We start from the raw sequence: 23,079 nt of genomic DNA, 5'->3' as shown, positions 1-23,079 counted from the left end.
TGATACTGCTGTTTTGTGGGGCGTGTCTCAGCTACCAGGCCTCTTGGAAGGAGGATGCAGGGGGAGTGTGCCCCTTCTTGCTCCAAAAAAAATAATTCTTTGTTATATTAGCCCCAATACAGGCATACCTGAAGTTGGGTCGGATTGTTGTCTCCTAAGAGAATCACAGAGGAGTGGTGAGGCAGGGCCACAGGCAAATTGGTGATTATATGTGATGGATACAGCAGGTGTGGCTCTGGCAGGGTGGGGGCTTGGCCTGTCCTTTCCTCCACAGATTGGCAGTTTTAGGCTGCGTGGAGTGTGTACAATGGCCATCATTTTTATCCCTCTTAGGCCCCTTTGCACCTTTCAATATCCATTCCTTTCAAGGGTGTTCTAGACCCCAGACTCCATAGAGAACCTCTCTTATTCACTCTAGTTTCTCTGGGTATAGACTCCTGCCCCTTCTTTCTGTGCCCTGGGACTTTTATGCATGTAACTGGGTCTGTACTCCAACATTTCAGATGCAAGAGACTGTATCTGGATCAAGACTGTTGGGCACTTGGATCAAAGGACAAGATGCCCACCTGTTATAATATGAAGGACCACCTGACAGTAGAAGAAATGCCCCAAACACATGCACCCACAAATGTACAAAGTGATAAAACCAAGGTGAGGAAAAAGACTTAGAAGTATTTAATAACTGCCAAAGTAATAAAAAATGACCAGATAGCATAATTTAACAAAAAGTGATCATTTTCTTGAAGTAAAGACAGCAGTATGCTGCTTAAGAGAATTTAAGGTAGCTTAATCCTTTTTTTTTGGGGGGGGGTGTTTGGGGCCACACCCGCTGGTGCTCAGGGGTTACTCCTGGTTGTCTGCTCAGAAATAGCTCCTGGCAGTCACGGGGGACCGTATGGGACACCGGGATTCGAACCAACCACCTTAGGTCCTGGATCGGCTGCTTGCAAGGCAAACAGATAGCTGTGTTATCTCTCCGGGCCCAGCTTAATACTTTTGGTATGAAAAATTACTGTATCTACTGAACTGCAATAAAAGAAAATAATTTAAAAATTCTAAAGTAGAATAATTTAAAATATCTATTACTATCCTATAAAATCTCTTAAATCTTAGAATGAAAAACTACATTCTCAAGAAACCAAGAAAAAAGAATATTAATGGATTTATTTTTTTTTAAAAAAAACCTGCAGCTTAAGACATTTGCAGTGATCATTTCTGATTGCTGAATAGATGCTGTAATGTGGCTCTGTGCTGGTGGCCCTCAGCTCTGGCATCCTCTCCTGGTTTCCTGGAAAGGGCTCCTAGCCTCAATGAATAAGGCTGGGAAGTCAAGCCCTTATTTGGGGTGGACTGTAGCCAAAAAGCAATTGATTAGTGGGAATCAAATTCAGACCTGTGAGAGAAATAAGCTGTGAGTGAAATAGCACAGAAGTGCCACCACATTCCAGAGCTTTCCCTATGTCAGGCTCAGGCTCCACTCTGATACAAGCCATATCTTCGCCAGCATTGTTCTTGGTTTCCTCCTTCTTCCTTAACTGTGCATGTGCCTCAGCAAGTTCTCTTTCCAGGAATTATTTGCTCTGGGATCCCATCTCAGGTTCTGTTGCAAAGGGACTCTGTTGACCAGAGTTAAAGAACTGAAAAGGCCCTCACTACTCAGCTAAGCTATAACTCAATGATCAGTCAAGCCCACATCGATTTTAAACATAATCAATCATGGAAGCAAAACCCACTTAGGAGATGAAAGAAGGGGGAGGGACTCCTGTTATATAACAAATAATCGAGATCTCTTAATTTCCTGAGGAAGCTACTAGTTACATAAGGCTATTTCATTTAAAAATGAAGATAAGTTACACTTAAATAAAATTAACATTCTCACCATGAGTCACACTTGACACATTTACAGATCTCAGTATGTCTGTGTAGCTAATAGTTACCTTGCTGGACCACACAGATCTGGGCCATTTCTATCACTGTGGAAACTTTTGTTGAACAGTGTGCAAATTATTGTGCAAATCCGAAGCACTAACCTTAAGAGGGGCAAACAAGAGAAGAAAGACATCGCTGTGTAATTTATCCTATGTGGACCCCTCATGCATATAGTCATTCTAAATGGATACAGATATATATGTATGTATATATATATATATATATATATATATATATATATAGTAACACTGATAACTAAAGGGTCTTGAAAAATGTAAAGAGAAGTAGAATATTTTGGTGTCAGAAAGTAAAGTCAATAGAAAGTTAAGAGGTTGGGAGGTGTTAGAGGAATGAAAGTCACTGAGTAGGATCAAATAAGAGGAAGGAGAAAGCATGGATGAAAGATTTCTAACGGTTTGTCTAATTATGGAGGGACAAGGAGGAAATACAGGATCTTCTAGAGCAACTCGATGCATCTCAGTAGAGAAATTTGGCAGGAGTGGATGGAGTTATCTGTTACCTAGAGTAGAGTAGAGTACCTAGAGTAGCAAATGGGTGAAGCCATTAATGGAATTGCAAAGGAGTATTGTCAATTTAAATGAAAAGGCAATACGATTAAAAAGACAGAAAGGAGAAAACAAAATATGCTAAATAAAATATTAATATGGAAAAATCAAGTATAGTCATGAAATTCATTATAAATTGTGCAAAAACCAAATCAAGACAAAAATGACATTGTTAACAAGCACCTATGTGATATTTACAATAGAAGTGCCAGAATATATTCACAAAGAAAAACACAATTATATATAGGTATACACAAAAAACAGGTTTGTAAATATCAGAATCTGACAAGTGGTCATGACTTAAACCTAAAGCAAACTTTTTTTTTTAATTTTTTGTTTATTTTGGGGAGGGCAGGGCACACCCAGTGGCATTCAGACAATAACCATCTTCACACATTACTGCTTAATTACAGGCATCTGGTTAATTTATTGGGCACTTCATAGTGAAATTCGAATTTTACTATTAGGAATAAATGGGATGGCAGAGATATTTTGAGTAGCATTGTAGTGAAAATCTAACTCACAGATGTAGAATTTTAATATACTCGTAGTATATATCTTAACTTTGGTATAAGAAGTAAGACACAAATAAATGGAGATCAGATTAGTTGGGAACTGGAGAAAGAGGATCCTTGCTACATGGTGGTAGAATGTCTGGCAAAATTCTCTTTAGGAATTTTTAAAAAAGCAGAACCTGTAGCTAATACACTTTGCAACATAACTGGGGATATTTCTAAAGAAAATGGTGAAGGGGTTGCATGCTTTCTACAGTTCATTGTAAAATGCAGAAAGAGATAATTGAAGGAGACTTTAACAAAAGAGTCAGAATCCTATAACACACACCCAATAATATTTGTAGTACAAAGTACTTTGATAAAACTAAATGTCTACAAATACTGGCACAAACTGCCTCCTGAGAAAGAAGGGTAGAATAAAGAACTCAGACGGCAGAGCCAATATCATTTCCCAAGCCATAAAATCTAACCAACATATAAAATCCAGGTTGGATTTGTTTCTTTGGTGGAGAAAGTTTGTGTGTGTGTGTGTGTGTGTGTGTGTGTGTGTGTGTGTGTGTGTGTGTGTGTACATGTGAATGTCTGGGATACACCCTACAGTGTTCAGGATTTACTCCTGGCTCTGCACTCGGGGATCACTACTAACAGGCTTGGGGAACTCTATGGAATGCTAGGGATAGAATCTGGCCTCAAGCAAAGCAAATGCCCTCCACAAATGTACTTTTGCTCTGACCCTGAGACATTTTCTTTTTCTTTTTTTTTTCAATTTAGAATCACTATAAGGTCAAGTTACAAAGTTGTTCATAATTGACTTTCAGTTATATAATGCCGAACACCCATACTTTCCCCAGTGCATACTTCCTGACACTGTTTTCTCTCTCTTTTCCCTCCTTTTCCCTTTTAAACAGTAGTTTGTATTATGGTTACTGAAGGCTATCATGCATGTCACTTTACCTCCTTTCAGCACCAAGGTCTTGTCCCAACTATTATTTTTTTAGTGGTCCCTTCTATGCTTGTGGCAAGCTTCTTACTATGTTCTGGTCCTCCTGGTCCTCCTCTCTTTTGTTTATGGGTATTATTACCAGACATTTTTTATATCCCACAAATGAATAAAAAAAAAAGAGAAAAATACCAACAGAGGTTTTCCTTTTCATAAAAGAAAGTCCATAGCTGAGGAATGGAGAGGAACTTTGCCCATTTCTTACTAGAACAAACAGGTGTTTATTTAAATTTGACTTAACCGAGAAATGATGCTGTAGGCGGGGGTCTCAAACTCGCAGCCTGCAGGCCACTTGCGGCCCTCCATACAACGTTTTGTGGCCCTGCCCTAAAGGAATCTTTTTTCGTTTTGTTTTGTTTTAGTTGTTTGGGTCACACCCCCCAATGTTCAAGGCTTACTACTGACTTTGCACTCAAGGATCACCCCGACTTTGCCTCCTGTGGCAAACTCAAAATTGAGTTTGAGACCCCTCTCATAAAGAGACTTTGAGAACACCAGGCTAATGCAAGAAGATTTTCATATGAGCTGGATATGGGGTCAGGGTAGACAGACTCTAACATGACTCCTCGATACTTCTAGCTTCCTAATATTCATGCCTTTGCATAATGTCCTCTCCCTTATAATGAGCTCTAACATTTAAACATAGCCAGGGTAATGAGTTTTCATGCCCACTACTATGTTTTATAATATAGCAAAAGTGCTGTAATATCACCTTGTAATTATATTGTGATATGCAGTTTACCTTCTATATTTTGGGGTTCTGTGTCTTCAGATTGAATCATCCCTGAGTCAAAAATATAGATTAAGTTTTTTGCCTTCATGAATGTGCCTGTATTGCTTGTTTTTTATCCCTATTCACTCAATGATGTCAACTATATAACATTAATTATGATAAGTAATAAAATATAATTTTAACGGAATGTGGGAAGATATGCATAGGTTATATGCAAATACTATACCATATCTTATAAGTGATGAGCATCAGTAGATTTTGGGGATTTAGGAAAATGCTTTTCTGGAGCCAATCCACAAGAATATCGAGGGACTGTATTCATAAGATGCCAAGCAGAGATGCTCTCACTCTTCTGTCCTTGAAGAAGCAAGTTGCCATAAATTCTATAGCCTCAAGGAAAGGACTTCTGCTAACAACCTAAACAAACCTGCTTTCCTGAACAAGTCTCCAGATGGCAATGAAGTCCAACTTACCTTCTTATAAGGTACCTTCTGGCAATGTTGTAAATCTTTGAGCAGAGGCTCAGTTGAATTGTGCCTAGTGTCCAGACTATTTCTCAGTTAAATGGTGAGAAAAAGTGTGTTTTGTTGTTATTGAGGGCTTGGGGGCTTTCTAGAAAACTCTTGGACTATTGTGCCAACAACTCAATGCCAGGGCAAGAGGCTACAGAGCTGATTGGGCCATGTGTTTCTTGGGATTATTTAGACCATACCCGGAAATACTAGGGGCCTCTAGAGCTGTACTGGGAGAAACCTTGAGGACCAGGTACAGTCAGGATTCAATCTAGGTTGGGCAAGTGAAAAGCATTCACCTTAACTCCTGTGTCTTCTCCCAGACCCCAAAGTGTAAGGTTTTAAACTCTCAAATTTAAGCTATCAAATTATCCTAGATTAATAACATTTTGGCTATGGCTTTTCTAGTTGAAATTTTAAATTTACAGGTAAATAATATCCAGTCAATTGTACTCTGATGTGTCCTTTTGAAAATTATCAAAGCATGAATAAATAACATTATCATTCCTTTATAGGTAAAAGACATAATGCTTTAATTTAAAATTACATGTCAAAACAATTCAAATTATACAGTTGACATTGCCACCAATGAAGCCTAGAGCTGTGTTAGTGCCCCAATTTCTATTCGATGCCAAGCGAGAATTAAATCTTTCAAGTTCAAGCATGTGTAGGACTCACAGTTGCTGGCCTTTTTAACTTCTGATTTAGAAGGATTTTTTTTTTTCAGTTAGGTCACTATTGCCAGAAGAGAAAAGCTAGGGCAAATAAAGCCGTCCCAAGAATATCATCTCTCTTTATATAGAATTTTCCAGTTATCAAAGCATGGCCATCTTCATCTGATGAGCTCAGGAGTACAGAGCCAATCACGCAATGGGAAACCAGTAGAAATCTGAAAGACACTGTGATCTGAAGAGCTAAGCTTTGACCTCAAATATCATCAGCTGGGGAAGCAGCCAGGACCCTTAGAGAGAATGAACAGCTTGCATCTGACTATTTGCTCCTGGCTGCTTGGTGAACACTTTCCTTGACATTTCCTGGTTTAAATATTCTATCCAATTCCCTTGGAAATACAGTGTATGTTACATGCACAGCCAAGAATTCTGCAAAGGGATTCTGAGTACTCTACACCTAGAAAATAATCTATGTTATAATAATGCTGTTATAGGGGCGGGGGAAAAATAATGCTGTTATAATAAGAAATTATGGGTTTTGGAGAGATTTATAGTTTATAAGCTGAATCTAGACTTTATAACTACTTGAGTTAGAAACATACCTTAGGTATTAATTTAATATTTGATATTTCACATTTGCTTGCTCTCTGGCCAAGAGAAATATCTTTGGCTAATGAGATCTTAATTGTCACAAATGTTAGAAGGAAGGGGATTCTAGCTAAGAAGTGTTTTGTTTGACTTAGCATCATTTATATACGTTCCACTTTTTTCATCCTTCAATAAACTCTAGTCACTAGGAGGCAGAGTGTTTTGCTGAATACAAGCATGAATTATTGAGTTATAACAACACTAGAGTTTGAATCCAGGACCCTTTCCAGTTACTATCCGTAAGGCTTATGGCAAATTCTTAAATTTGATAATCTTTGATTAATCACTTAAGAGATAAATCAAATAAATACCACCAGTTAAAAAACTGACATGAAAGCTAAAATGGTTCATCTATTAATTCATTTTCCAAAAAGCTGCATGATAAATCACCCCATTGTAGGACCAAATAAAGTGTCTGGGGTTAGAGCAACTTCTTCAAGCTATAGGGACATAGAGGGAGGGTCTGCCCCAGTGATATTTATTCTTCAGCAATTCCTTTGCCTTTTTAGATTATTTTCTCTTTATAATGATGGCAAAAGCACAGCAGGGTATCTCAGCTGTACATTTCAAGTCTGTTCTCATAATCTCCGAAAATAGAATGTATCAAAGATCCACGCAACATAGGGCATGATTGTTTGGGTCATGCTATATCCCTTACCTCTGCAATTACTATGGACTTTTTGGTGGTTTCCAATATTTTCTTAGCAAATTTCTTTTTTGTCCTACATAAAGAAAAGTAAAAAATGTTTCCTGTTCAGAAACATCATTTCACTCAACTGTTTGTTAAATAGATTTCACTCTTTTCAATTACTGACTTCTTTCCTGTATCAAAAACAAATATTTTGGAAGTAGTAGTAGTAATCAACACCTTAGGGAAGAAAAATATAAATTAGAAAGAAAAAAGACTGAGATAATCACATGCAACTGATGTCTGATATGAGATCTAGGTTTAGCTGAGAAACTCGATGCATTTGAAGAAATTAAATAACCATGTTAAATCAAATTTTCTGTGGGTTAAGAATACTCCATGGTAGTTAAGTGGCTGCCACACAGTATTAAATAGGAAGCATTTTTGCCAGTCAATAATTGGCTAGAATATTCTAGGTCTTTGGACAGGCCTGTTTCCTGTGCTATTTTGGCAAAAAATTTTTGGCAAAAATTTGGCAAACGACTTGAAGATTTGGTACCTTTTTTTTTTATGCACTTGTGTCCACTCTGGGTACAGATTTGGGAAAATGCCAGAGTTCGACTTAAAACTTTAAAAAGAAAATTTAAGGTCCTTATGAGAAACATCACAGCAAAAAGAAAAAATAAAGGGTACTCAGAGTGATCGAAAAGTTGTGAGTAGCAGAGGATGTGAAAGATTATCCTCACCGACCCTAATTTTTTCAATTCCCAGCACCACAAAAGTTTGCCAGTGACTCCAGGCTTCACTCCTGAGCAGAGAGCCAGGAGTAACCCTGAGCATCACTGACTTTGGGACAAACCTCGTTATCCCCTCAACCACTAGACCCTAAGAATAAGACAAAACATTTTGTACAGAAAACTGCTTTTCAGAAGTTACCATATCTGTGTGTGTCCTAGAGGTGACGATCTACATTAAATCTGGTTTTGGTTTGAACTTGATCTACTCTACCTTGCTCAAGTCTCCTGAAGTCAGACATGTGGTGGAATTTGGAGTTAATTCTTGCTCTGATGTTTTTCCAGTCTGCATCAGTTGCAAGGTTGAAAAGGCACAAAGGAGAGATTTCAAAGTCATTGACACTGAGAATTGCGAGAGCACAAGCCTTCTGTCTTCCCTGGGTTGGCAAATATAAAATATTAGAGAGAAATTTAGCAAAGAATGTACCAGTTTGCCCTCCCAGGGGGAAAGTGTGAGGCCTGAGAGAGGAAAAGAGATCTTCAGTTTTAATCAACATAATGAACACTGCTCAGACCATTCATGCTGGTGTTTTTCTATATGAAGTGTAAAGTACAGGCAAACTACTCAGTGGATTTCATTTTATAGCCTTTATTCCTGGCACCCTGAGCACTGCCAGGAATGATCCCTGAACTCATAGCCAGATATAAGATTTGAGCACCAGCAGGCTCAAAAGCATAACTCAAAAGGCATAACTCAAAAACAAATCCACTTTGAAGAAACATTATATATGATCTAGTTTGTAAGGCTGTGCTTCTTGTAAATGTAGTTTGACAATCATATCATTAGAAACTGTCAATGCATCTTAATCTGACCTTGAAATATATCCCTAAAGCCTGTAAAGTTGTCTAGTAAATCAAAACTGTTTTCTCACTATAAAGTGGACATGATTTAGATTTTTTATTGCTATTTATTTGTGTATTTGAGGGTTTGGGTGATACACAGCGAAGCTCAGGGCTTACTCCTGGTTCTGTGTTCAGAGCTTATTCTTGGTCTTACATGAGGAATCATGCAAGACTTTTATACACCAGAGATAAATTGGGACTGGCTTTATGCAAGGCAAACACCTTAGCCCCTGTCTAGCAACTCTCAGTCCCTGGATCTGATCTTTAAATAAATCAAGTCATTTTGTAATTTGTTGTACAGTTTCTTGGTCTGCTACCTGTGTGGCTCATGCACATGTGTGTTTCTCAAAAGGGGCCATGAAGGCCACTTGTGGGTCCTCAGGATATTCCAGGAGGCCCATAAATAAAATTTATGTAAATTGACGTGCCCCAGACTCAGGGCCAACTGATAGAGCAGGTGAGCACAGGGGGAAACAGTCAAAAGGGACTGACAGTGAAAATAAATGAGAAACGCTGGTGCATAAATAGCAAATTCCAGAACATGTCTTACAAAACTCCACCCAACACAGCCTCTACTTCCTGTTTACCTATTTTTTCCATCCTCTCTGCAGCCCACTCTGCAACCCTTTAAGCTTATTGCTAACACAAGAAGTTTGCACTAGTTCTTTCTTCTGCCTATAAAATTTCTCCTCCTCTAGGGCAGGGATCTCAAAATCAATTTACGTGGGGGCCGCAGAAGGCAACGTCGGGGTGAGGCAGGGCCGCATAAGGGATTTCACAAAAAAAAGTCCTCAAACGTCATTATTAACAGTATTAATTATTTCTTATGAACATGAATAGAACATTGAGTGAAGATCATGAACAGTTCTTCTAAACATAGCATCTTTTGCCTATTCCTTGCTGCCAGAGACTTGACAATCCTTCTTCTCACAAATCTGAACCACATTTGGCTTTAGAGAGGAAGTAGTTGAGACCCTCAGTATGGCTTGAAGATGATCATCATTAAGTCTAGACATGTACTTTGACTTATTGAAGTTCAATGTGGAGAATAACTTTTCACACAAATATGTGCTCCCAAAAAGGCACATTCGGGAAAGCTCAGGAAAGCTGGGGGGCAATTCTCTCAAAAATTGCCCATGCATGCCTGCTTTTCCACTAATCTCCCTGAACTTGGCTTTGAGATCAGAGTTGCATTGCAGGTCAATGAGCTCCATTTGAAGCACAGGAGGAGCATCTTGCACATCAAAGAAAAAGTGGTCCACAAAAATTTGAAAAGTGGCTCTGTGCTTTTTGAAGTCTGCAAATCTGTGATCCAATTCCTTTTCTAGCTTAAAAATAGCATCAACATATTTCTCACTGCTGAATGGTATGCCTGCATCCACAAGTTCCTTGCAAAGGTTTGTCTGAGAGAGCTGGGATTTCCATAACACAAGTTTTCTGGAGAATGCTCTCACGTTGCCATAGGCAGCACTGATAAGCTGCCCCAGGGCTTGTAACATCTTGTTTAGTACATTCAGCTTATGTGTGATGTCAACAAAAAAAGCTAAGTCCATGAGCCATTTGTGATCACTCAACTCAGAAATAGCATTCCCATCCTTCTCTCAACTCAAAAAATCTTTTCAGGACATTTCCCCTGCTGAGCCAACATATCTCGGTGAAATAGAGCACATCTCCATATTCTGACTCCATTTCCTCTAAAAAAAGCACAGAACCTCCTGTGCTTTAAGCCCCTGGATCTGATTTGGTTGATGCATTTCAAAACAACAGACATTACACTGTCACACGACAGGCATTTACTGCAAAGGGCCTGCTGATGGATAATGCAGTGAAGAGCAATGGCTTTCTCTACACCCTCCTCTTCAAGTTTTTTTTGAACAAGTGCCACCAGTCCATTTTTCCTCCCTGTCATTGATGGCGCTCCATTGGTTATTATTCCAACAAACCTCTTCCATGGCAAACCTGCATTATCAATGGCAACACACAGATGCCGAAATATCTCATTAGCGGTGGCCTGGCCATGCATTGGAATTATTGTGAGCAGCTCCTCTGTCAATTCAAAATTGCAATCAACATCACGGATATAAATTGTGAGCTGCACAGTGTCTGTTATATCTGTACCCTCGTCAAGAGCAACTGAGTATGCATCAAAACATTTGGCTTTCTCAATAGTTGATGATAAATGTCACTTGACGTGTCAGAAATGCGCTCTGCCACAGTGTTGGCAGAAAGGCTGATTTTGCTAAACTGACCTTTCTTTTCTGGAGAGATAATACTTGCAGCCTGTAACATGCATTTTTTAAAACAAATTCTCCTTCTGTGAATGGTTTCCCTGCCTTAGCAATCATCTCACTAACCATGTAACTAGCTTCAACTGATGCAACATTCTCTTTGGTTGTTTTCTTGAAGAAATCTTGTTGCCTCATTAGACTTTAAGACTGGCAACGTGCTTGGCTCTCTCATTTCCTTGATATTTTGCACATTCCTCAGCATGTTTAGTTGAATAATGGCCTTTCAAGTTGTATTCCTTGTGCACTGCAACTTTCTCTGAGCAAATAAGACATGTGGGGATGCCCCTGTGCTCAACAAAGAAATACTGCTTCTCCCACTTTTCTTGAAATTGTCTGTGCTCGTCATCAATCTTTCTCTTCACTGCAGGCTTTGATGAAGTCATGATGAAGGTATGACAAAATCTAATTCTGTAATAAACTTCTCTCCCTTCTCTCCCTTAGGCCTACGATAACGCAAGGGACAGCGGGCAGGAGCAGCGGAAATGAAGTCTGGACTAGGCACAACGTATTTGTGATTATTCACTTACTGAATATTCACAATAAAAAATCGCTTTAGTAAAAAATAATCGCAAAAAATCGCATTAAACATTTGTATACCCTGAACGAAATAATGTTTAATGCAATTTTTTCTTACTTATGCGATTTTTATTGTGATTATTCGGTAAGCGAATAATCGCGAATACTGCGATATTTGAAGCCTGGCCACGGAACACAAAATGTTGTACGGAGGGCCACAAATGGTCCATGGGCTGCGAGTTTAAGACCCCTGCTCTAGGGTCTTTGCCTGGCTCTATTGGCACATTTTTGAACTACAAAGAGCTTCACTACTCATAATTACTTTATACTGATGTAATGGTTCACTTTTTCACCACATTCACTGCTATTCTAATTCTGATTTTTTAACAACAGGACTTTGAGTCAGTCTTTCTATGCAAATCTGAGCTTCCTCAAACAGGAACCTGGCAGTACTGTTCACCTGGGCAATCCTTCACATGGAACAATGCCTGGAAGATTAAGCATTGAATAAAGCTATTGAGGAAATGAGTCAATTCATTATAAAATTTTCTCTACACTCAGTATCTTAATTCTTTTTCATTTGTATGTTTTATATCCCACAACTGGTGCTCAGGACTTTCATCTGGCTCTACACTCAGTGAGCATTCCTATAGTGCTCATGGTAATATATGTAACACAGAGAATTAAAAAAGGTAGAACATGGGCAAGGCAATAACTTTATTACCTATTTGGCCCGTCCTGGATCTTTCTAAAGATACAGATATGATTCAGCTTTGACTTAGCAAACAAGGATTAGCAATCTTAGGGTAATATAATAAAACAAACTAATTTGGAGGAAATGAAAGCAAAGTAAAATCACTAACATCATCATCAATAATAAAAATAACTTAATGACATCAGGTCGAACTTACAGAGTAGCAACAGCATGTAAGAAGTAGTATTCATTTATCTTTTAGCTTTCATAAAAATATTGTCATCTACAGAAGTTAAAAAAATGACTTCTGAGTTGTGTCTTTGCTAATAAAGGCTGTGTCTGAATATTTGAAGTTCCAGGTTTAATTCCTGGCACAACACACATATGCAGGCACACACATCACACAGAAATTTAATAATAAATTAATGCTGTGCTGTAGTCTATGAAATGACACATACTTGAACATAAAATGTGGAAATATATTAGTATAATACTATTGATATTTTATAGGAGTTTATGCATTTGGTATAATTACATTTTGTAACTATTATGGTATTTTATGAGTCTTTATGTTTTTGTTTGTTGAGTATTTACTAATTTTAAGGTGATTATAGTTGAATCAGTCAAAAATAAAGTTGATATGCTGTGTGAGAGAGAGTATACAACTAGTAATGCATTTTCCTTGTATATGGCATTCCCGATTTCAATCACAGATGCTCACTCAAGCATTGCCTGTAGTGATCTTTGAGCAGAGAGTAAGGGAGAATATCCTGAGTAGAGCATGAGAGAAGATTAAAGAGAGAAGAGAGACTGGAGCAACAGTACAGTGGGTATAGTTTGGCTTACAGGTGGCCAATATAGGTTTGATCCCTGAAATCCTGTATTTTATTCATGTAACCGTGACTTTTCCTAAAGTGAAAGATTTTGACTAATTTAAATAAAAAAATACAATTTGATTGTTTCCCATTGTAGTAAAAGTAAATAAAGTTATATTTTATTTAATATAATAGCAGTTAATGTCATTTTCTTACAACTTATCAGACACCTGAAACCATAAGGTATATAGAACAACACATAGGTAATACAGTCCATGATATTGAGACTAAAGGCATCTTTAAGGAGGAAATAGCACTCTCCATACAAGTGGAAGCAGAGGTAAACAAACAAATGGGACTATAATAAGCTGAGTAGTTTCTGCACCTCAAAGGAAATAGTGCCCAGGATTCAAGAGCCACCCACTGAGTGGGAGAAACTATTCACCCAATACCTATCAGATAAGGGGCTAATATCCAAAATATACAGGGCACTGATGAACTTTACAAGAAAAAAAAATCTAATCCCATCAAAAAATGGGGAAAAGAAATGAACACTTTGTCAAAGAAAAAATACAAATGGCCAAAAGACACATGAAAAATGCTCCACACCACTAACCATCAGGGAGATGCAAATCAAAACAACTATGAGGCACCATCTCACACCACAGAGATTGGCGCACATTACAAAGAATGGCAATAAGCAGTGCTGTCGGGGATGTGGAGAGGAAGGAACTCTTATCCACTGCTGGTGGGAATGCTGCCTAGTCCAACCTTTATGGAAAGTGATATGGATATTCCTCCAAAAAAATGGAAATTGAGCTCCCATATGATCCAGTTATCCTAGGGATATACCCTAGGAACATAAAAATACAATACAAAAAATCCCTTCCTCACACCTATATCTGTTGCAGCACTATTTACAATAGTCAGACTCTAGAAACAACCAAGATGTCCTTCAACAGATGAATGGCTAAAGAAACTGTGGTACATATACACAATGGAATTTTATGAGCCATAAGGAGAGATGAAGTCATAAAATTTTCCTATACATAGATGTACATGGAATCTATTATGCTGAATGAAATAAGTCAGAGGGAGAGAGAAAAACGCAGAATAGTCTCCCTCATCTCTGGGTTTTAAGAAAAATTAAAGACATTTTTGCAATTCTCAGAGACAAAAGAGAGGAGGGCTGGAAGGTCCAGCTCACTACATGAAACTCACCACAAAGAGTGATGAGTGTTGTTAGAGAAATAACTACCTTGAGAACTATCATAACAATGTGAATGAACGAGGGAAGTAGAAGCCTGTCTAGAGTACAGGCGAGGGTGGGTGGGGAGCAGGAAGATCTGGGACATTTAGTATGGAATGTTGCACTGGTGCAGGGGGTGTTCTTTGCATGACTGAAACCCAACTACAATCATATTTGTAATCTAGCTGTTTAAATAAAGATATACAAAAAATAGAAGAACTGTAAACTAGCAATAATAGTTTTAAAACTTCAAATAAAGTGCAGAAAACCATAGCTTAACAGGCAATCAAACTAAATCACAAGGTTAAAATTCTTGAAAACTAAATTCGGTGCTCATGCACCAAATCAAAAAACAAAAACAAAACAAAACAAAAAAACCCAACTTACCAGGTAGGTCACTTTTTTGCATTTATTTATTTATTTATTTATTTATTTATTTATTTATTTATTTATTTATTTGGGGGGTTGGAGTGTCACACCTAGTGACACTCAGGGGTTACTCCTGGCTATACTCTCAGAAACTGTCCCTGGCTTGGGAGACTATATGGGACGCTGGGAGATCAAACCGTGGTCCAACCTAGGCTAGTGTGTGCAAGGCAGATGCCTTATTCCATGCACCACTGCTCTGGCCCTTTATTGCATTTTTAGACTAAACATAAATAGATTATGTTCTTCTTGGTATAACAAAGTTCTGTAGACAATTAGGATCCAGCTTCCTAACTGCAGAGAAAATATTAGTATTCTTATACTTTCTGTAGTTCTTGTTCAAGTGAGTAGGTTGGTGACTTTCTGAAGTCAGAGTGTTTGTAAACAGCAGATCTTGGACTCAGACTTCATGTGACTGCTCCTGGGGCCTTGGATTTCCAGTTCCAGGTGTCTGTCTGGTGAGCCTCTGGATATCATGTTTTAAAAATGATGCTGTATAAAATCGACATTTCATTTCAGGAGAAACAAATCCAAAATCAGCAACAGGTAAAACCATATTGATTTAAGAGGAGTCTGAACACTTTAAGAGAGCATGCAATGAAAATACTGAGATGCAAATCAAAAGAAAAGACCTATACAGCCCATAATGTCAGGTTGGAGTTTATAGTTTACTGGCTACAATGCAAGCCTAGGAGCCAGAAAGGCTCAGAAGGAGCAGCTCTTAGCTCTCAGAATTGTTTGGTGTCTCATGCAGCTAAGAGCCTGAAAACCACCTGATACAACTCTTCAATGACAATTCTCAGAAGGTGTTAAGTGGCATTAAAAAAACTGTCTCTCTGGGCTTCAGTTTTCATCTGCATAAAAGTGCTCATTAAAGGTTTGGAAATGACAAGGCTCCATAAGTAAAACTGTCCTCTTAGCCAAGGGACAGACTGAGTAAAAAAGAAAGTCAGAACGTGCTCTACCTCAGGGAAACAGATTGAAGAGAGAAATATTAAAAGACACATAAATTCATTGAGAACAACCCAAACCTTAAATTCTATATGCTTAATTGTGACTCAGGAAATAGGGGGAAAGGCAGAGGATTTTAAAGGAATTAGGAGTAACTATTATTCAATGAGCTGCCAACATAAACTATGAGAGAAGGACAAACAAAATGGTGACATGATTCTTCCAGAATGGGGTATCCAGACTGAAAACTTAAATTTCTTGAGTGAAGTCTTGGGACCATATATAGAGAAACTCAATCTGGTTTGTGGGCCTGGTGAGTTAGTGTGGCTCAATCTGAAGGGACTAGCAATCTCCAGGGCCATACTTGGTGGTTCTGAGGAGTGGAGTGGGAGGTCATATGGTGTAAAGTATTAAACTTTGGACTTTGTGTATATCTGGCATATGATTAATCCCTTTGAACTATATCCTTTATCCAGTACACTGAATTTTAACGCAATGGTCAGGAGCATGAGATAAACAAAGAGGAGAGGGTATTAGTTTAAGAAGAAGATAAAAATCCTAAAGATGCAAAAGAAGGCACAAACACAATGAGCATACCTTGGAATTTCTTGAAAAAAGAATTGAGAAGATAAAAGCAAGGTTGATAGAATTGATGTTAAGTGTAAGTTAAAAAGAAGGATCTGAATAAGAACACAGTCACTAGTTCAATTAGATTATATGAAACTAAAATGGATAGAACATTACTTTAAAAAAATCTTAGTGTTGTACATACCAGGAGAAAAAGAAACTTACTTCAGAAACCAAAAAAAATATATCTACAATATAAAAAATGCACAGCTAGCATGTGAGGGGCAAGTATAAGAGCTTAAGATAATTCAACTTGATGTCAACCCAAAGCCTGAAGGTCTCATTCTATTTGGTCCCAACATCCTCATCTACTGTTAGAAATACAGAATGTGGCTCAAGCAACAGGGCACATACTTTGCATGGTGGAGTCCTGGGTTGGGTCCCTGGCACAGATTTCGACTCATAATCAGTCTGCCCTAGCTGACTGCAAGTAGCAAAGAATTGGCTCTGTGTTAAAAATCCAGAGGCTGTCACACTTATCATTTCCAAGTTTTGATACATTTTATCATGTCTATTTTGGGGGTGGGTAGGCAATTGCCACTGGGGGTAGTCCGTGGCTACTCATGGTTCTGTGCTCAGAGTGACCCATAAAATTTTTCAGGGGACTATATATAATGGTGAGAATTGAGTCAGAGTCCACTGCTTTTTTTCACTCTTTTGTTGTTATTTTGCTTTTAGGAGACGGGTGACAACTGGCTTATTCTTTCCTCTGTGCTCAGGCATCACTTCTGGTCGCTTATCTCCCTTTTAATCCTCTTTAAAAATCCTCTTTAAATCCTCAGTAATCTAATTAGAAATTTTCACTCTCTTTAAAATCTTTTTTAAATATTTCCTTTATTTAAGCAACATGGTTACACAATTGTTCATGATTGAATTTCAGTCATAGAACATGTACCATTCTACACCAGCACACATTTCCTGCCACCAATGTCCCTAGTTTCCCTCATCCACACCCCACCTGCTTCTGGAGAAGGCGTCTTCTCTCTCTCGTTTCTTTATGATACAGTGGTTTTCACTATTGTTAATAATGGGGTTCCATGCATATCACTTTATCCTTTCAGTTCCCAGTTCTTGTCTAGAGTGATTAGTTTCAGTTGTCATTGTCATAGTGGACTTTTCTCTACCCAAATTGCACTCACTACTCCTTGTAGAAAACTTCCGACCATGGACTGGTCCTGATTTTCTCTGGATATCATTACGAGAACAAGACAGAGAGATTGAGAGAGAAAATGTCTACCTTAGAGGGATACTGGAGAGGGAGAAAGAGGGAAAATGGAGACATTGGTAACAGGAAGTCATTTGCACTGGTGAAAGGATGGATGATAGAATATTGGATAACTAAATTTCAATCATGAGCAACTTTGTAACTGTATCTCACAGTGATTCAATTAAAATTTTATTTCAAAAGCATAGAATAAATGTTACAGAAAGTTTTATAAAAGCTATCTACTTGACTTTAAATCTGCACAGGTCAATTTAATCATAACTTCTTCATAAATTTTAATTTCAATGCCTACTCAGATTGTTCTAAGCTATTATCATACATAGATTATTCTCAAGAAACTTGGAAGACTTCTCCAAAGAGATTATTTCCCCAAAATAGGATCAACTAAACTACATGGCACATTTGAGACCCTTAAATTTTTTACATTCTTTTTAAGAGACTAATGAAATCAACAGAATACTTTCAGACAATTTATTTTTTGTAATATCTACTGACAGAACAAGTTATGCTCAGATATTTGAAGAGAAAAAAAATATCTCAGTCTAAAGAGGTATGGGGAAAGCATGAGGTTAAGATTTCAATGAAAAATGTTTGATTAACTCTTTTCTTTCTGGGGGAGATTCAGCCTAATTGCCTATTATTTTGTCCTTGTTTTTTTTTTTTTTTTACTTCTTACAGGAAAAATTGTACCAAAGTTTCGATGGGCAGGAATTCTGGGCTAGATCTATAATTGGGATGTATTTTTGGCCACCTCCTATTAGCATAAGTTTAAAGGTCCAGAACGAGCAGTTTCATTATCTGCAGACTGCATTTGCCATAACACTACTCTACAGTCAACAAACTCTTTAATAAGGGCAGATCTGTCCATGGCCTTTAGCTAGATGCTAGTTATAACTATGTTAGGTAAGATTCTCCTGCCTTCTAGAATTTCATCAAATAAAATGTACACTCAAGTATAAAAAAGTCATTGGAATTATAAAAAAACAGTTGTTATTAATGAGGACGGGACAATACTCATTATTGTATTGACTTAATTGTACCATTTATTATTTTACTTACTTTTTTCTTTTTTTTTTACCATTTAATTTAAATGTTCTGCAACAACTTCACAAGCAGGGATCAAGAGACTTGGTGTCCCACTGATGATTTTTGGCATTGCAGGGGGTTCAATGCAAGAAGTCAATTCTATTTGGGCCTGCAGTGCTGAGGATACCCAGGTAGCCAGAGTGGTACTCAAGTGCCTTCAGGGCTGCATCCAGCAGGACCAGGTGATGAAAGGAATAAACCCAGGTTGGATGAAGGCACTCGAACTGATGGGCTGTTTCCTGGCCCACAAACACCATGTAAAAATAAATAAATATCCATTCTGTGTCTTATTTTTGAAGATATCACATCTGCCTTCTTTTCATGTGTTACAGTATAAGTAGTGATCAAAGTCATCAATAAAGAATATTCATGGTTAATTTGTGGTTATGTAAGTACTACTACATTATTTCGGCATTTTATAGTTTTCTCACAGAAATGGTACATGTCATGCATATACACTTCATCTATATACTTTATATTTCATGCATGCTTCTTAAGCCCACTAGTCAACAGAATCCTCACCATACCTTCATGGGAGCCAGCTGGATGGGTGTGATGCATGATGGGTCTACCATGGGCTTCGGCCTGTTGGCTGTGTCTGCTAAAAGGCTATGCCACTGCTGGGGAAGGCCTGTAAACTTCTGTTCTTGAGGATCAAATCCAGTGTGAACCCTGTGTTCAAAGTTGGATGGCCCTGATATTTCAATCTTTTTCTTTTTCTTTCCAAACATGGTGAAAATACCTGAGAAAATCAAAAAAGAGGTAGCTGTTTATGACGTGCCAGTAGAACAGGAAATGGTTACTAATTCATTCTTCAGAGATTTCAGTTATTCCTCCAAGTACCAGCTGCAACCTAGCAACCTAAATATTCAGGTTGTGCAGATAAGCAATGTCATTCCCCCCCTTTTTTTGTTGCCATCCTCTCTCTGAACCTGTCATATATAGCTCCCATGTGAGTTTCTCTGACTGATGAACTGTGGATGTAAGATACAGTGTTCAGCATGGAGGCTTTCAGAGACATCGTGTAATTCCACTTCTTTTCTTTTTGTGGCTCTGTGATTTGTCATTGAATATCCCTTTAGTTGACCTTAGAATGGGAGATGCACAAAGCAGATAGATATTTGACTTTCAGATTGGAGCCAAGCCCAGCTAAGTCACATGTGAAATTAGTGTAAGAAAATAAATGTTGGTGGTGAAGACACTGAGGCTTTGTACTTGATTGTTATGAGGTTATTACCAAAGGAAATCCTGCTGTTAAGTAAACAAGGGGAAGCATCTTAAAATTTGTTCATATGAGGGACTGGAGAGATAGCACAGCGGTAGGGCATTTGCCTTGCATGCAGCAAGCAGACCCAGAGGGACCCTGTTCAATTCCTGGCATCCCACATGGTACCCCAGTCTGCCAAGGGGCTGTTTCAAATGCATCTTCATAATAGGGAATACAAATGTCTTTAGAAATTTTTTATATAAAACATTGGGATTTAAAATTGTTTTCATGTTGAGTTTTATACATACAACGTTTTAGCACCCCCTACCCACCAGTGTCAACCTCTCTCCAACAATGTTCCCAGAGTCCATCCCATAACTCTCCCTGTCAGCTGCCATCTTAACAATTATTGTTTTCAGTTTGGTTATTTCAAACTTGGGTCTCATGATTTCAGTGTTGTTGACTCCATGGTTGGAATATTTAGCACTGTTTTTCCTTATTCAGGTTCCACAAATGTACCTGAATTTCCTTGACTACTGTGCTCTGTTATTTCACATTTGTATTTCTTCCCCTCTGGGGCCAAGCGTGCCGAAGACAACAGTCATTTAAAACATTGCATTCTCTCATGCAGTTATTCTAAATAAATAAATGCATAAAGATACTATCCTGTAATTATCCTTCTTCTGGGTTAACATGGTATCATCCAGTTATATATACATGCATATGTATATACATACATACATACATATATAAATATATAGAGAGAGAGCAAACATCTTACTGCTTGCGCCTCCACTCCAACCCACCAATTCTATACAGATTGCAGAAAATTGCATGATTGCATCATTCTTTATATCTTTATATTTATATATCTTTATATCTATATATTCTTTTTTTTTTAAATTTTTTGGGGCCACACCCAGCGTTGCTCAGGGGTTATTCCTGGCTGTCTGCTCAGAAATAGCTCCTGGCAGGCACGGGGGACCATATGGGACACCGGGATTCGAACCAACCACCTTTGGTCCTGGATCGGCTGCTTGCAAGGCAAACGCCGCTGTGCTATCTCTCCGGGCCCTCTATATATTCTTTATATCTATTTAGTATTCCATTGCATATACACACCATATCTTCTGGACTCTGCAGTGAATTAAGATATGCTCTTAAATACACCATTTTATTGAGTTCCTTGAATGTGTTCAATATGTCAGAGAAACAACTTAAAACTTTACTTAAATTTTGATCTAAAGTGGGAATGTTGCACTGGTGAAGGGAAGTATTCTGTTTATGACTGAAACCCAACAACAAGCATGCTTGTAATCATGGTGCTTAAATAAAGATTTATTAAAAACAAACAAAAAACCCAAATAAACCTGATAGTGATATTTGCTTTTTGAATAACTTTAATTAGAAACAAGTTGGGAAGTTTGGTATATAATTCTACTTATCAATTGTAAGTTTTATGCAATCTAGAGACTGGCAAGATAGCACAGCAGGCATGGTGCTTGCTTTGCATTTTTATTCAGCACCCCATATGGTCTCCTGAGCCTCATATGGTCTATAAACTCTGCCAGAAGTCATCCCTTAGCACAGAGCTAGGAATAAGCCCTGAGCACTGCCAGATGTGGGTCAAAAATAAAACCAAAAATATTCATGTAATCTAAGATGAGTTAAACTGAATTTCTGATGAAAGTTTAGCATACAAATTGCTGTTGCCATAAGTATAAAATATATACTTAGATTTTAAAGATAACCTAAATAGGCATATAAAATAATTTACATGTAATTCTAAAATTGCTTAGATGATGAAAGAGAACATTTTAGATATTTTGAATTGGATAAAATATTTTATTAAAATTGATTTCACATTTGAAATTATTTCTAATGTAGCTACTAGAATACTTTTTAAAAATATGTATAATTTTCACAATATTTATATTAGAAATAGTCTAGAATATTAAGGTAAAAGAATACTAAGGTAAAAAGTACTAAGGTAAAAGAATACAATATGATTTTTTTATCAGAAGTTTTAGTAAGAGTTCTCTAAAAATTGTCAACTCATTACAGCATTTGGTTGTAGCAAATGCTCAGATAAACACAGTTTAGATTGGCTATTCGGCTCACTTCAGAATTTAACGAAACACTTCCTAAGTCATGCCATAAAGGAATGCTCTTTCTTCCAACTACTAGGTTTCTGCTACAGCTGTAGATTTTACAGAAGATTTTGGTTAATGAATAATTGATGAATCGATCGATTCAGTGATAAGTGTAGATTTACCACTAATGAATTTAAGATTCCTACTGATTTTTAATTGAAGTTTGTGTCTTTTCAAAGGTTCCAAGAGTGCCTTTTTACACCTCTTCTAATATAAGTTGTTATGTCACACCTCACCATATCCCAAAACAATACACTTGACAAATTTCTATTAGATCCCTGCACCCTTTGTACTCCTTATGTCTTTTCCCTTGGGCAATCTCAAATTCTGTTGTCCAGCTCCAAGTGTTAACTTTGGATTGGTTTTTTCTGTTCTATGTTTTGTTTCTTTATATTTCATATATCAATAGGATTATGTTGTATTATCTTTACCTTTCTAACTTATTTTGTTTGTATTCTCCACTTCAATTCATCCATTATGTTGCAAATGGCAAGGTTTTATCATTTCTTTCTTTCTTTTTGGTTTTTGGGCCACACCCAGCAGCGCTCAGGGGTTATTCCTGGCTGTATGCTCAGAAATCACTCCTGGCATGGTTGGGGGACAATACGGGATGCCACGACTTGAACCACAGTCCTTCTGCATGCAAGGCAAATGCCCTACCGCCATGCTATTTCTCCAGCCCCAGTTTTATCATTTCTTAACTTAGTAAAAACACTATTTAAATCTGCTTGTGGGTCATCATATGGAGTGCCAGATATATCTATATACTGTATGGTCACTAAGTGTTTATTGTATTTAATAAGTATTTATTGTATATAGCCCCATGAGTTTTACACCTATATTCCCATTTAATTGATATACTGACAATTCAATTCACTTGGAAGAATCAAATTGTATTCGGGTGAAAATTAGATTTGGCTTTTAATAATGTTCTTAGAAGTTCCATTTGGTTAGTTCCGATAAAAATGAATAGAAGTGGCACACATGAGAGAATATAAACCTT

The 23,079-nt window shown here is 37.6% G+C and overlaps 1 protein-coding gene across 1 annotated transcript in view; it reads right to left on the bottom strand.

Annotated features, from left to right (window-relative positions):
* Window positions 1–23,079, bottom strand: part of PAK5 (p21 (RAC1) activated kinase 5) — a 177,053-nt gene that overhangs the window by 80,638 nt on the left and 73,336 nt on the right. Inside the window, exon 2 of the mRNA XM_049780224.1 lies at window positions 19,244–19,458. Within this exon, the coding sequence (XP_049636181.1) occupies window positions 19,244–19,447 (204 nt within the window). The 5' untranslated portion in view covers window positions 19,448–19,458. The remainder of the gene's footprint in view (window positions 1–19,243; window positions 19,459–23,079) is intronic.

This window comes from Suncus etruscus, chromosome 9, assembly GCF_024139225.1.
Source record: "Suncus etruscus isolate mSunEtr1 chromosome 9, mSunEtr1.pri.cur, whole genome shotgun sequence".
Taxonomy (NCBI): Eukaryota; Metazoa; Chordata; class Mammalia; order Eulipotyphla; family Soricidae; genus Suncus; species Suncus etruscus.
Note: the sequence above shows the minus strand (reverse complement) of the source record. Positions and strands in the feature narration are given on the sequence as shown.